Raw genomic sequence first — 13,721 nt, forward strand, 5'->3', positions numbered from 1 at the left:
GCCGGGGGCCACCGCCCGGCTTAACCCCGCGGGGCGCTAGGGCGGCTCCTCAAGCCTGGAATTCTTGGCCATTTCTTCCACTTGCATCCACCCAAGACCACCGCCCCCCTAATCATAAAAATGCTGCCTCAGAGCCTCATGTGCTGTCACACACACGATGGCAATAACCCCAAGAGCCCAGGAAGGAGAGGGGTCCATTCCGACGGGACGGATGAGGAAACCGAGACAAAGCGAGGGCCGGGGGCAGGGAGCTCTGATTCCGTGGGGATCCGGAAAGGAGCCTGGGGGCCGGCAGGGAGCGAGGAGGTGCCGCGCTGCAAGGAGGGAGAAGTCGGAGGGCATTTTCCCCTCACTTGGAGCCTGGCGGGGGCTTCCCAGCCCACTCCGAGTACTCGATGTGCAACCCTGACATTGGAGGGCCCGAGCCTCATCCCAACGGGCAAGAGCAGGCGGGGCTGCGGGAATCCTGGGGAGCCCAGAGGGAAGCTGGCCGGGACCCTTCAAAAGGGCTCTGCCCAGGGCAGTGGTCCGTGGCAGGAGGGGGACAGAAGGCGGCTATGGGACACCCCACCTTGAGCTTCAGTCCACGGGGGGCCTCTGCTGCCCCCCACCCCCAGCGAGCGAGAGGCCCAGACAGGGCAGGGCCTCCGTGCCACCCTGTCTCTGTCCTATTTCACCCCCGACGCCAGGTGAGGGGCTGTGGTGGCAGGAGAGGGGCCAGGGGAGAGGGCGGAGCCGCCCCCCCACGCAGATACCTGGAGGGAAGCTTCATGCCCAATCAAAGAGCACCTGGATGGTGTTTGGGGTTGAGGCTCTGCAGTTACTGAGCAGGGGCCGTGTGGGCGACTGAGCTGACCACAGGGCTACCTACTGCCCAAGGTGACCAGCAAAGTCACGGCCGCTGCCTGGGCTCACCCGGGTCAGAGGAAGGGCAAGTGCCAGGGCTGGGGGCAGCACCGAGGAGGTGGGCTGAACCCCGAGTCTGGTACCCTCCGTCTGCCCGGCCCGACGGGGGTTCCTGGCAGGTGGCGTCTGGTGCACTTGAGCCACCAGCGTCCACCAGCGCACAGCACTTGGCGCACCGCGGGCCTGCGAGGACGGGAGGGACGCGCTGTGGACCGTCCTGCTTCCTTTGGAAGGCGGCGGGGGTCTCCCCCGGGAGCTGGTGGGGAGAAGCCAAGGAGAGGCTGCCGTGAGCTGGGGTGGGGTGAGGTCACCCCCTCCCCCCGAGCCTCGCTCAGTCTGGGGGAGGACGGGCTGCACCTGCCGTCAGGGGGCGCAGGGGCACGAGGCAGCTGCTGCCCACAGGGAGCCTGGACTCACGGTGCGGGGGGCAGGTGCCGGGGGAGCCCCTTCTCTCAGGCTCACCTCCCTGTCTCGGGAGTGAAATCACGCTCACGTCTCTCCCGTCGCGTCCTCCCTTCCCTTCTCTCTCCCTTCCGCTTTGCCCGAGTGGCCAGTGTGCGCCAGGCTGGGACTCAGCAACGTCCCCCCAGCTCCTCTGCCTGCAGGCGGGGTCCCAGGTGTTAGGGAAAGGGCACAGCGCCCCCACCCAGGAAAGAGCGGCGTCGGGGGTGGGGCTGGGGAGAACTTTCCAGGCAAAGGGAAGGGCCCTGAGATAGAAAGAGCCTGTTGTGTTTTGAGGTCAGCAAATGTCCACAGATCCCCGGGAGCAAAGGGGCGAGGGGACGCGTGGAGGGCAGCTGGGGGCGGGGGTCAAGGGCAGAGCTGGTGACGTGGGCCCGCCCGAGAACGGTTTCCACGAGGAGGCCGTGGAAGCTGCCCCTCCCATCTGATCCTCCGGGGCACCCCCCCAGGAGAGAGAATGCTGTCATCGCTTCCCTGGGGGGGGCGGTCTCTGGAGGGGGCCCCCTGGCACGACCTCCCGTTGACCCATCTCCTGCCTGAGTCCCCAACTGGGGGGTCCCTGAATGGCTGAGAGATGAACTCATCGGCCGCCCCCTGCGGTGCCACTGGCCGCGTGTCCGCCGCCTGATGGAGGGACAAGGACGCTGTGTTCCCGGCCGGCGCCCCAGCCTCCTCAGCGGGTGACTGGAGCAGCCGAGGGGCCCGGGAAGTGGTCTCAATGCCACGATTGTTGTCCGGCGTGAGAGTCCCTGGGAGCCGGACCTGCAGGCGCGCTGGGCGGGCAGCAGCTGCGGGCAGATCCCGTGCTCAGCCCGCCAGGCCCCTGGGCGCCAGGCCCCGGGAGGAAGGCCGGCCGCTCCAGGCACCGCTGCCTCGGTCGTGCCACCGGCGGCCACGCAGCCCACGGCTCCTGCTGTCTACAAGCAGTGGCTTCTTCTGCCCAAGGACCGGGCATCGTGCCCCGTTGAGGGCATTCTTTTCATCTGTTCATTCATTCGTTTATTCCTTAGTCATTAAGGGTGAAAACGAGCAGTAAATGCTTAACGGCTCGGGCATTTTTTTTAAGGCGGTGCTGGATTTCGAACCCAGGACCTCAGATGTGGGAAGCAGGCACTCAACCACTTGAGCTACATCCGCTCCCCATCAGGCATGTTTTCCTTCCTTGACTGAGTAGGCAGACTTCACTACGTTGAATCCTCACCACAGCCTTATGGGCTCCCTCAGCTTGGCTGACTTGGAGCCGGGGGGCTGGTGGACCACTCCCCAGCTTTCCCACCAGCAGGACTTGGGGCTGCTTCCTTCACTTCCTGACTCACTAAACAACGGGGCTGTTAGAACACCTCTTCCAGTTTCCTCACAGCGCTAGAGACCAAATATGGAACCTTCCTGAGGCTCTGTGTAATTGACAATAAAGTTGACCCTTTAGGTGGGTGAAGAAAAGGAAAGATGGATAGAGAATGTATCTTCTCTTCCACACCCACGAAACAGTTACTAAGAAAGCCCCATAACCAGCCATCATTCAGTTTCCAAAGGAAGAAATGATCCTGACATAGGCTGAGCTCACTATTGAAAACCAGACGTAATTAATGAAAAATACACAAAACAGCTTGTCATGGTCCCCCTCTTTGGGAAGCTGCCAGGCAAGGTTGGGCAGCTTTGTAACTGAACATGTGCCTGCCCCTGCCCCCGCGATTTTACTCCTGGATATTCACACCCAAGAGAATGGCCTGCGCTCTTCACCCAGTGCCGTGGGCGTGGAGCTGGCCTCCACTGGCTCGTGGGGGCCAGGAGGGCCCCTCTCTTCCCAGCTCAGCACTTGGTGGCCTCGTGCTGATCGACTGAAATCAGCCATGGTGGGAGTAGCTACACCACGGAAATTGGCGGCCACCACGAAGCAGGCTTCTTTCTCTTGAAGGGCCGTTGTTCAAGTTTAGCGGCCATGGGTAGGATGCGAGAGTGGCCCTGTTCGTACCAGCCCCAAACCGGATGCCGCCTAGGTTTCCATCGACAGCAGATGATGGTGTGAATTCATGCACCAGAAGACCAAGCAGCAACCAAGTTAGACCCCATGACGCTCACAGCAGCCTGCGTGAATCCCACGGACTTGACGTTGAGTGTCACGGACACCGAAGGGCTCCACTTACATAAAGTTAAAAAACAGGCAAAGGCCCCTGCGGTAGGAAGCAGCTGCGGCTCAAGCAATTGAGCTCTTGTTTTCCACATGGAGGACCCGGGTTCAATCCCCGCGACTTCCTGGTAAAAAAAGAAAAAAGGGGTCCTAGATCTGTGCAGAAAGGTGCAAGCCCCCCGCAGCAAAGCAATGCACCAAAAATATGATGAGGCACCGGGTACAAAAAAAATAGTAAGCTATGGTGTTGGAAGCCATGACAGCGCTTAAGGCCGCGTGTAGGGGAGGGGTGGGGGGGGCACCGGCGGGGTTTCGGAGGTGTTGGTGACGTCGCGTCCCTGTATCTTAGGGCTGGGACACGGGTGTGTTCACGTCATGAGACTCCATCAGCCTGACATGCATAATGTGTGGATGTTTTTGTAAGTGTGTTGGTCTTCAACAAAATGAATAGTAAAGAAGTATAAATAAAAGAAAGCACGAGACACCAAACTAAAAATTGATCTCCTAAATAACTCTGGGGTCAAAGAGAAAAACCAGGGAAGCAGATGTGGCTCAAACAACTCAGCTCCCGTCTACCATAGGGAAGGTCCAGGGCTCGATACCCAGGGCAAGCTGGCCCACGTGGGGCGCTGCCCCGTGCAGGAGTGCCTGCCAACGTGGAGAGCTGATGCAGCAAGGTGACGCAACAAAAAGAGACAGAGGAGAGACAATAAGAGGCTTAGCAAACCAGGGAGCTGAGGTGGTGCAGGAGAATGATCGCCTCTCTCCCACTCCGGAAAGTCCCAGATCAGTTCCCAGAGCCGCCTAATGAGAACACAAGCAGACACAGAAGAGCACACAGTGAATGGACACAGAGAGCAAACAGTGGAGGGACAGGGAGAAATAAATAAATAAATGTTAAAAAAAAGAGGGAGAGAAAAACTGTAACTGAGCTGAAAAGCACTATTCTCCCAGGAATTTGTCCTAGGTCATTAACCATGAACATGCGGAACCACTGATCCTGAGAAATTTTATTGCAGTGATTCAGAATAGTAAAATATTGATTATTATCCAAGTGTTTAACAAAGGAGATTGGGCACATGTATCATAAAACAGCCATACAATAGAATATTATACAGTCATTAAAATTTTATGGTAGAGGAAAATGTTTTATGACATGAAAAGATTGTTCACAAGGTATTAGTAGATGGTTATAACTGTTTTTAAAGCACACGTTTGGTACAAGGAAAAATAACTAGATAACAATACACCAACATGCTAACAGTTATCGCTGGATAATGGAATTGCAGGTGACAAAATTATTTGTTCTTTTTTACGTTTTGCAAACACTCTGCTGTGAACATGTCTTACAACTGTAACCCCAAGAGAGTTTACTTAAAACCACATAGCTCCTAGCTGATGCCTCGCAGAGAATAAATTTTCAAAAGCTCTTTCTTGAATGAATGAATGAGAGCGAGTGAATGAGTTCTGGGGAAACACCTCAGCACACTTCCCCTGTGGGAGAAGCAGGAGTGCCTGGAACAATTCCCTTACCTGACTGGGATGGTGAGGATATGGGGAGACACAGGAGCTGTGCGATGAGCGTGTGGGGAAAGAATGGGGGGGGGAGGGCTTTCAGCTTCCACAGCTCTGGGAACAGAGCAGAGCCAAGAGGCTGTCGGGAGATGGAGAGAAAGCGCACCTCTTCCCCCACCTTTTGAAGCTCCTGGTAGATTAAAACCACGATTTCTTAGCAGGGGAGATGGCATCTGTTACACTGAATAAGTAACAACTGAGACCATGCCAGCTTGGCGGGCTGGCAAGAGCCGGTTTGATCGGGGCTTCAGAGCACTTGGTGGCTGCAAGCGACCGCGACGCGAGGAGCCAGGCCGTGGACGTGAGCAGCAGGCACGCACCCACGCCTGCTGCCCCTTTGCTCCAGGGAGCCACTTCCCAGCCCCTCCTGGGACATGACGGCAGCGCAGTTCACAAGGTCGCTGCCACGCTCACCAAGACGACTGCCTCTTAGTGTCCTGGTGGGAGGACAGAGTCTAAAGCCGGGCGACACTCACGCTCTTCGTCCAGTCCCGCCACGTCAGCTCCGTGATGTGGAGCTTCGCGTGAAGATGCTCGAGTCCACACCTGGGCCCTTTGGGCCCGCATGCGTGAGTCAAATGGACGTTTTGCGGCTCTGTCTCCCACCCACCCCATTCTCCCCAGTGGGAGACCCCACTGCACAAGCCCCCGCCACCCAGAGGTCTTCTGGCCTTTCTGTGCACGCCCGAGCCCCGGCCACCCGCAGTTACTCTGCCCGAGCTGGGGTTGTTGGCAGGGAGGGTGGGGGGATGGGGGGAGGGCAGGGGGCGCAGACCGGGCCTCGCAACACTGACCTGGGCCGCCCAACTTCTGCGCCCCTGAACTTCAGGGCAAAGGGAGCTCCTGGGCAGCGAAGGGCTGCGTTAGGCAGGCGCTTGGGAAAGGCGAGCGGCGGGAGGATTTGTCGGTCACTCCTCGGGCTGTGCAGAGCGGGCAGGAACTTTCTGAGGGAAGGAACCCCCCTTGCCCTCCACCCTCCCTCTCGCTCTCCTCTTTTTCCCTGGGACTCCCTCCCTCCATTGCTTCTCCTCTCTCCCTCTTCGCTCACCCTCTCTCCCCCCTTCCCTGTCCCCTCTGTTCCCCCTCTTTCCTCTCTTCCTCTCTTTCCTCCCCTGCTTTTCCTGCCATCCAGCAAAATGCCTGTCCTGAGCGGGTGGGCAGGTCCTGCAGGGGTCCAGGGCCTGCAGGCGCATGCGCTCCCCGATCCTGGGGCGGGAGCAGAGCTCTGGAGCCCGCCGATCACACCTGTGGGTCCCTGGGTGGAGCTTGGTCTTGCCAGAGACTCTCCCCGCCCACTCCTACCCGAGCACCAGAACAGAAGTGGAACCAGGCAGCAAGGAGGGAACATTCAGCAGAATGGCGCTGCCCTGCCGACAGGAGCCGCATCGGCCGGGGAGGCTGCCAGGCAGCGGCTGGTGCAAGGAGCCCCCACCCCGGGGCGGCTGGGGGAGGACGTCCCTGCCTGGAGCCCAGGAGCAGGCCAGCAGTCGGGAGCCGCCTGGAGAGCCACGGGCAGGAGAGGAGTGGCCAAGCCCGAGGCTGAGGGCAGTTTCCCAGATGAGAGCCCTGTCCTGTCCTCTCCCGGGGTGTGGGCGGTAGGTGTGCCAGCCATGCACTCACACCCCATGCACGGGAGGCGAGCTGGCCCATGCTCTCTGAGCGCACGCTCCCACACTTTATGTCTAGCTCTTCCATATAAAACTGGGAAACTGACACCACGAGACAGGGAGCGAATGGCCCGGGGCACAGCGCCAGGCAGTCCCGAGTGTAAGGAGGGGTTGTGGCTCCAAGCCAGGGCTCCACCCCCCCACACAGGGTTTCCTACCCAGGCAGAAACCTCCAGGGCTTGTCCCAGGGCCAGGAGCCAAGGGCAGCCTCGGACCACTTCCCCGGTGGAGCGCAGTCTGGGAAGATTCCTGGGCGGGGGCTTCTCCTAGAAGCAGGAGCTTCTGTTCCTCCCCTTCCTGCTCCAGGTCCCAAGGGACCTTCAGGCACTTCTCTATTTGAAAAGAGAAGGATGAACTCCTGGGCTGCAGTTTCCTTGGGATCACGGCTTTGGGCCAATCGGTGCTCTCTCCCACTCGACAGGAGGCGCGTGCATCAGGCTGCTCACAACCACGCCAGCATTTCCAGTGAGGAGCCCAGAATGAATGAGTGGACAGTCAAATGACGGTGCCACAAGATCCCTTGACCCCAAGGCAACAGGACACTCTCCCCGGGCTCCAAGTCCCCCACTGAGACCTCAAGACTCTTTTGGCAAAATGGACTAAAGAAGGACAATTACAGCTGAGCGCTGGTCTTTGCCAAAGCAGCCCCAAAGAGACGTTATTCAAAGGCCAGTCTTTGACCATCAGTGGTCACGGAGCAGGCCACTCGGGGTGTCCCTGCCCCATGTGTAAGGAGATGCAAACCAAGAGCAGCCCCTTTCATAGCTGCAGCGTCTTCAACTTGGGCTCTTCCTGTCTCAGCCAGAGAGCGATGGTGACAACTGGCTCTGCCTGCTGGGCAGCGGCCTGGTTTGTGGATGCACAGAACCAGGGCATCCTTCCTTCAAGGAATGCCCCCTCCACCCAGGGCTGGGAGGAGGGCATCACGCATCACGTCACAGTCAGGGCCAGACCCAGTTGCTCCCAGCTTTGAGATCCCAGCTCTCAGAGAGGGCCCTGCCAGGGCTTTTCCGGCTACTGTGCTGACAGCAGGGGGCAGGGTTTGTCCTGAGCTCTTCATTCAACCTGGGCACAAGCTTCTGCTGCTGGCGGCAGCCCCAGCCTTCAGTCCCCGGAGTCAAGCCTCTCCACCTCCACCTCGATCTCACTCCTGTCCAACAGCTTGAGCTCCTCTCCCTCCTCTTCATGACTGGTATCACAGCAACCCTCTGGCAATCAGCGACTCTTTCCCTCTTAGAGGTGAGCATCCAGCACCAGCAGCTCACGGTGCCCGCTGGAGCTAGAGACTCTCTTATTGGCAGAGAAAGTGCATTCGAGACCAATATTTCCTCATGAACGTGGCGATGAGAGTGTTGGACTTCCCTGATCACCCAGACGGAAGGGGCCTCTCGGCCCTCACCTGGGGCAGGCAGGAGGCTGGTGCAGGCTCCTGGGCTCTGTGCTGAGCCAGGGCTTCCACCTTTAGCTCCTGGTCATGGGGAAGCCAGGCTAGAGCCCACGGGGAGCTCAGGACAGGGCCTGCCACTCCCTGGACAGGGAGCCGCTCAGCGACCGAACGTGCCATGAGGGGAATCGGGGCAAGACTGTGCTTGTCGGTCCCAGCAGGCGGTGACTTGCACCCCCCCCCCCGACAGGACCTGTGTACACCCCCGTGACATCAGCAAAGCCCGAGTTGTGGACCGATGGACGCAGCCCTCCCAGGGTCCCGCCAGCTGAAGCGCTCAGAGCCAAACTCCTCCTGAGGCCAGGCAGCGGCCACACGGCGGGGAGTGTGGACCTCAGGGCGCACGGCCCAACTTCCCCTCGACCCGCAGAAAAGGGCGCACGGGGTCTCTGGCCGCCAGGAAGGAGCACTCTTGTCTTGGCATCGAGAGCTCCCATGTGCTGCCGCAGGCCCCAGCCAGCAAGGAGAGCCCACGGGGAGCCTGCGCAGAGGCGGGGCCTGCGGGGATTTTCCGGGGGAAGGACACGCACAGGGAATGGCCCGGCAGTGGGAAGCACTCGCTCACAGGGAGCGGTGGTGTGGACACAAAGGAGGCCCAGCTGGGGCCCGGGGCACTGCAGCTCCAACCCCAGTCCCCGCCTGAGGAAAAGGAATTCTGGTGCCAGGGATGAGGATCGCAAAGCAGGAACTCCAAGGTCAAGAGTGGACCGGGAGGCCTGAGGGGCACTGAGGAGGCCGGGTCTGCCTGCCCTTGAACTGGAGCCTAGCATCCTCCTCGTTTGCTCCTGTGTCCCTTTCCATTCCACATTCTCAGCTGTGTTCTCATTCTTGCCCTACCTACTGCTGCTGTCACCCTATCGTTTGCCCTTGAAAACAACAAGTTCCTATTTGGTGTGCAAGCAAAGCCTCAGGCAAGAAGTGGGAGAGCTTCCTTCTTCCTCCAAAGTGGTGGAAAGGCGGCCGCTGCCTGCCCGGGCTCAGGAAACAGTCTTTGTGAATGGTCTAAAGCCTGACAGTCCTCCTGGGTGCTCTCGGCTCCCCCGGGTGGAACCCCGAAACGCACCGAAATGCTCTCTGCTGTGGATGCCCATGTTGGCTTCAGGAACCCGGGGAGGGGCAGCTGGCTCTTGTCGCTTCTCCCTTCTAAAATCAACGGATGACTCTGCAGGATTTCTCCTTGGATTGAGCACTGCGAGAGCCTGTATCTCATTTCAATTAACACAGGAAATGCAAGAACCAAACTCAACTCCCAGGGTATGGTGGAAACAAGTATTTAATAATAAAACCTTAACATGGAACAACTCCTAAGGACAAAGGTAGGTATTGCCCCTCCCCTTTAGATCGACAGTCTTTGTTGCTGTTGATTCTCAATAAAGTTCTTTGACGATCTCTTGCAGATCCTCCCTCCGACTAGCCATGTTTGGAGCGGCAGGACAGGCCCAGGGGTGTGAGTGGAGTCTGGGGGTGGCCCAGACTGGCTGCTGGGGAGGGATGCGCCCGCCTGGCCCGGCCCACGGTGGTTGGGGTCAGCAGAACGACTTGGCCAGGTGGACCCGGAAGGGAAGGGGGCCATGAGCTTGGGGGGGGGGGGCAGCTGGGGCCAGTTACAGTTTCCCCTTTCGGAACCTGGGTCCCTTCTGCCGACTCCCCCGAAGGGCTGAGAGAGCTCTCTCCTTGACCTCGGCATCCAGGGGCGTGGTCTTCCTCAGGAGAAGAAACCGATACTTGGGCGAGGGCGCCATAGCGTAAAACACGTTGGCGTCGTCCGGGATCTGCAGTGCTGGGGGGTGGGCAGAGGGGGGTCAGCCGTGCTCGGGGGCACGGACAAACCCCACCCTCTGTGTCCCCACGAGAGCTGGCCTCGGCCGGGCACCCAAGTTCCCCAGTCTAACTCCTGGACCACAGAGGAGCCGCCTGACCGACACCCTGAATGACCAGGGAAGACTGCAGAGACACAGCTGAAAGCAGGGGACCCTTGTTCCAAAAGCGACTCTGACTCCCACCTGCCAGACTCAGAGTGGAGCTGCCACGAGGTCGCCTCCTCCCACAAGCAGCCCTGCCGCCTTCCCTGCTCGGGATGGAGGCGCTGAAACTGGCCTTCTCCAGCCCAGCGCACGCCCCTGAGCCCAGCGCTCCCCGGGCCAGACTGCCGAGCCCGCCCAGGGCAGCCCCGCACCAGGCCTCCTGAGTGGGGCCTCACACCTTCGGCCCCGGGCCGTGCTGCCCCCGCCCACCCCTGCGCCCCCACCCTCTCCACTCGCCCCCGACTCACTGCCATCTCCTGAGATGACCTGCACCAGCTGGTAGTCTGCGGGCTGCTCCCCAGCCAGCTCGTGCTCTTCCAGGGCCTTGCGGATCACGGCTGCAGCCCTGTCTTGGTCAGTCACCTGCGGTGGGTCAACGACAGGCCTCAGGGCATGGGTCCTGGAGCCAGCTCCCCACGGTGCAGCTGCCAGACACCCCGAGGAGGCCCCCCTGCTTGGGACTGAGTCTAGAGGGGACTCTCTGTCTTCTCTTGCTCCCCCGGGGACACTCCACACACTGAGGGCTCTTTTCCCGTCATTCTTCACCCCATCTCCTACAAGAACCTGCACCTCTGTCTTGAGGGTGTTTCCAAGGGAGGGTCCAAATCCCCTGCCCTGCAGGCTGAGCCCCGACCCCTGGCTCCTCGGCCTGCACAACTGCTAGGGACTCCCAGAGCCCTGGGACAAAGGGTGGCCTCGCAGCAGAGGGTGGGGACTGTGGAGTGACCTCGGGGCCTCTCTCTGTCCCTCCTCCCTCCCCATCACAGGAGAGGGTTCGCCCTCGGGGAGGGACCCTGCCCTGCCCCTGCCCTCCAGGAGGCCTCCATGGAGCACTGAACCCCAGGCAGAACACACACGTCCAGTCCAAGCTCAGATGTTTGTCCGAGAGGAGGCTGGAAGACACCCTACGGCCCCACAGGACACCCTGGGCTCCAGGAGGCAGCTGTGCTCAGCAAGGTCTAGAGCGCAGCTGCCTTGAGCACGAGGGCCCGGGTGCAGGCAGGGCTCAGGCCAAGGGCCACTCGGAGACAGCTTAGAACAAGCACGCCAGCTCCTGGCCACAAGAGAAGCACAGCCCGTTTGGCTGGAAACCACCGCAGCGCTGCAGCCTCTGGGCCGAGGAGCAGGGGTGGCTCCATCTGCACGTGCATCCGGGATCTGGCCCTGCTCACACCTTCATGGCCACCGACCTGGGGCAGACCCTGTCCTCCCCTCTGGGTCACGGCAGCAGCACCTCACTAGCCGGTGTCTCCACCCACCGCCTCACCGTGCACTCTGGGGCCACAGCTCTCCTGCTGTCCCTGCTCTGCTCTGACCCTTCAGGGGCTCCTGAGAAAGTCACGCTCCGTCCGGCAGCTCCAGGGCCTGATGGGACCTGGCTCCCAACGCCTCTCTGACCCCAGCCCTTCCCCGGCCCCTGCTCCTTCAGCCCTGGCCTCGCAGCTGCTCCTCGGCCCGCCAAGCACACGCCTCCCCGGGCCTGCCTGTGTCCACCGTCCTGAGCCCTGACCGCCATCGCACACACACTCTTCCTGCCCCTGGACGTGGACGTCTGTCCTTCCGCAGCCACTGGCAAGTCTGCTCCAGGGCGGCAGGCAGGGACCACGGTACCACTCAGGTGCCTACAGCCTGAGCCACTGTGACCCGGGAGGCAGCTGCTCCCCCGACTCACCAGGATGCTCTGGACCTTGTGGCCGCTGTCCTCGGCCAGGGCGACACGGACGAAGCAGCGGTCGCCCACGCGCCGCTTGTAGCGCATCCGTGAGTCACGGCGCTTTCGGCTGGTCCGGGTGGCCCTGGCTTGGATGGAGGAGGTAGAGGACGTTCCTCCCGATGCTGACATGACGGTGGAGCCATTCGGAGACGATGCGCAGGTCGGCGGCCCCGGCTGTGGGGGACAGGAGGTCAGCAGAAGGCCGGGAGCCTCGGGGCAGCCCGGGCTGCTACAGAAGCTCCAGGAGGCTCTAGAAGGTCTGGACGAGTCAACGAGGCTCCACCCCTGGTGGACACGGGGAGGGCCCAGCAGGCACAGGAGGGGCGGCGGGAGGGCGAGGGCCCCAGGGAACAGGGCTGGGCAGTCACCTTAGCTTCCTGGCTGTCCTGGGCCTCTGGGACGTGGTCCAGGTGGATTTCCACTGCAGAGCCGGAGGAGCCGGCCACGTGCGGGTGAGGAGAATCCGCGGCACCCCCGCCGCTGAGGTCAGGGCCACCCTGGAGCTGGACGCTGGAGCGGGCGGTGCTGCTGCTGCCACTGGACTCAGTGTCGGGGCCCTGGCGGCTGGATGGAGGCTCGGCTTACCTTGGGGGCCTCCCCTGGCATGCCTGCCCTCCTCTGCCCTGCTAAATCTGCACACGGCTAAGGCCTAGGTCCATCAAGAGGAGCCCGTGGCCCCCGACTGCCCCAGAGCTCACGCTGCACCACCCCGTTGCCCAGAGGAGGAAACAGGCCCAGGGAGGGGGCGACTCTCCCAGCCCCAGGGCTGGTCGGTTGTGGAGCTGGGATCCCATCGCTCAGTGGCAGGCAGGACCCCCAGCCCACGCTCAGCCTGGAGCTCCCCTGAGCCCACCCTCGCCTGCCCTGCAGGGGGAACTCACTCTCCGCTGCAAGGCTCGCTGCCTTCCGGGGGCTGTTGGGCCTGGAAGCTCTCACTGGCCGCCTCGGGGGGCGGCTCCCACTCACGAGACAGGAGTAGGCTACAGGACAGGGGGCGGCCGTCAGGCTCCCGGGGTCCGCACAGCAGTTGGCGTCCGCATGCCCCAGCCTCCTCGGGCAGCAGGGCCTACGCGGGCCCAGGAGCCACCAGGGTGCTCCCCCCCACCGGGGCCTGATGCCCCCCTGGCCTCACCTGTCCTTCTGGCCAAGCTGCTCCACGGCCTCAAACCAGGCCCTGAAGTGCCCGTCGGGCACAAGGCAGTCGTAGCAGCAGCGCGCCTGCAGCTTCTGCAGCTCGGCCACCAGCTGGTCTTCCTGGGGTCAGACGGAGGAGGACGCACTGCTGAGGCCCGGGTGGGCTGGCCCGGTGGGCCGGGGCCCGGGGTTCCCCAGCCCTGCCCTGCCTTCCGGGCTCTACCTGCCCTCAGGGCTGAGCTCACACAGGGCCTCCTCCAGGAAGTCGGCCTTCCACCAGGCGAACCCCCATCCTCCCGAGGAGGGGTCGGCCCTGTGTTTTCTCCTCCAACTCCCCAGCAGTCTCCCAGGAAGCTGCCTGCAGCCTGGGGGGGGGGGCCTGCCAGGAGGCTCTCTCTTGTCCAGGCCCCACCCCAGCCCCACCCCCGCACTGGTGGCCACGCCTGCTCACCTTCCTCCTCTTCTTCAAATTCACCGTGGTCCCCTGGAAGGCAGAGAGGTCACATCCATCACCAGGGGGCCCCCAGTCATTGCCGTGCCCATCACCCCTGAGTCCTTGTCACGCAGCACAACTGCGGGTTCCACGGGCACAGGGCAGCCCAGACCAGGCAAGGACCCAGGCAGGCTTGTGGGCGCAGGAGTGGGGCTCGCCAGGGGAGCCCCAGGG

At 61.7% G+C, this 13,721-nt stretch overlaps 1 protein-coding gene across 1 annotated transcript; it reads right to left on the reverse strand.

The window, feature by feature from the left end:
- Window positions 1–9,447: 9,447 nt before the first annotated feature.
- Window positions 9,448–12,714, reverse strand: LOC131275820 (ral guanine nucleotide dissociation stimulator-like). The gene is made up of 5 exons (XM_058287357.1): window positions 12,655–12,714; window positions 12,289–12,477; window positions 11,879–12,094; window positions 10,455–10,569; window positions 9,448–9,962 (listed from the first exon to the last, which is right to left on the reverse strand). Exons 1-5 carry the CDS (start codon window positions 12,712–12,714, stop codon window positions 9,787–9,789), a joined length of 756 nt encoding a protein of 251 aa, XP_058143340.1. The 3' UTR covers window positions 9,448–9,786.
- Between the last annotated feature and the right edge of the window lie 1,007 nt (window positions 12,715–13,721).

Source organism: Dasypus novemcinctus, chromosome 24 (assembly GCF_030445035.2).
Source record: "Dasypus novemcinctus isolate mDasNov1 chromosome 24, mDasNov1.1.hap2, whole genome shotgun sequence".
NCBI classification, from domain to species: domain Eukaryota; kingdom Metazoa; phylum Chordata; class Mammalia; order Cingulata; family Dasypodidae; genus Dasypus; species Dasypus novemcinctus.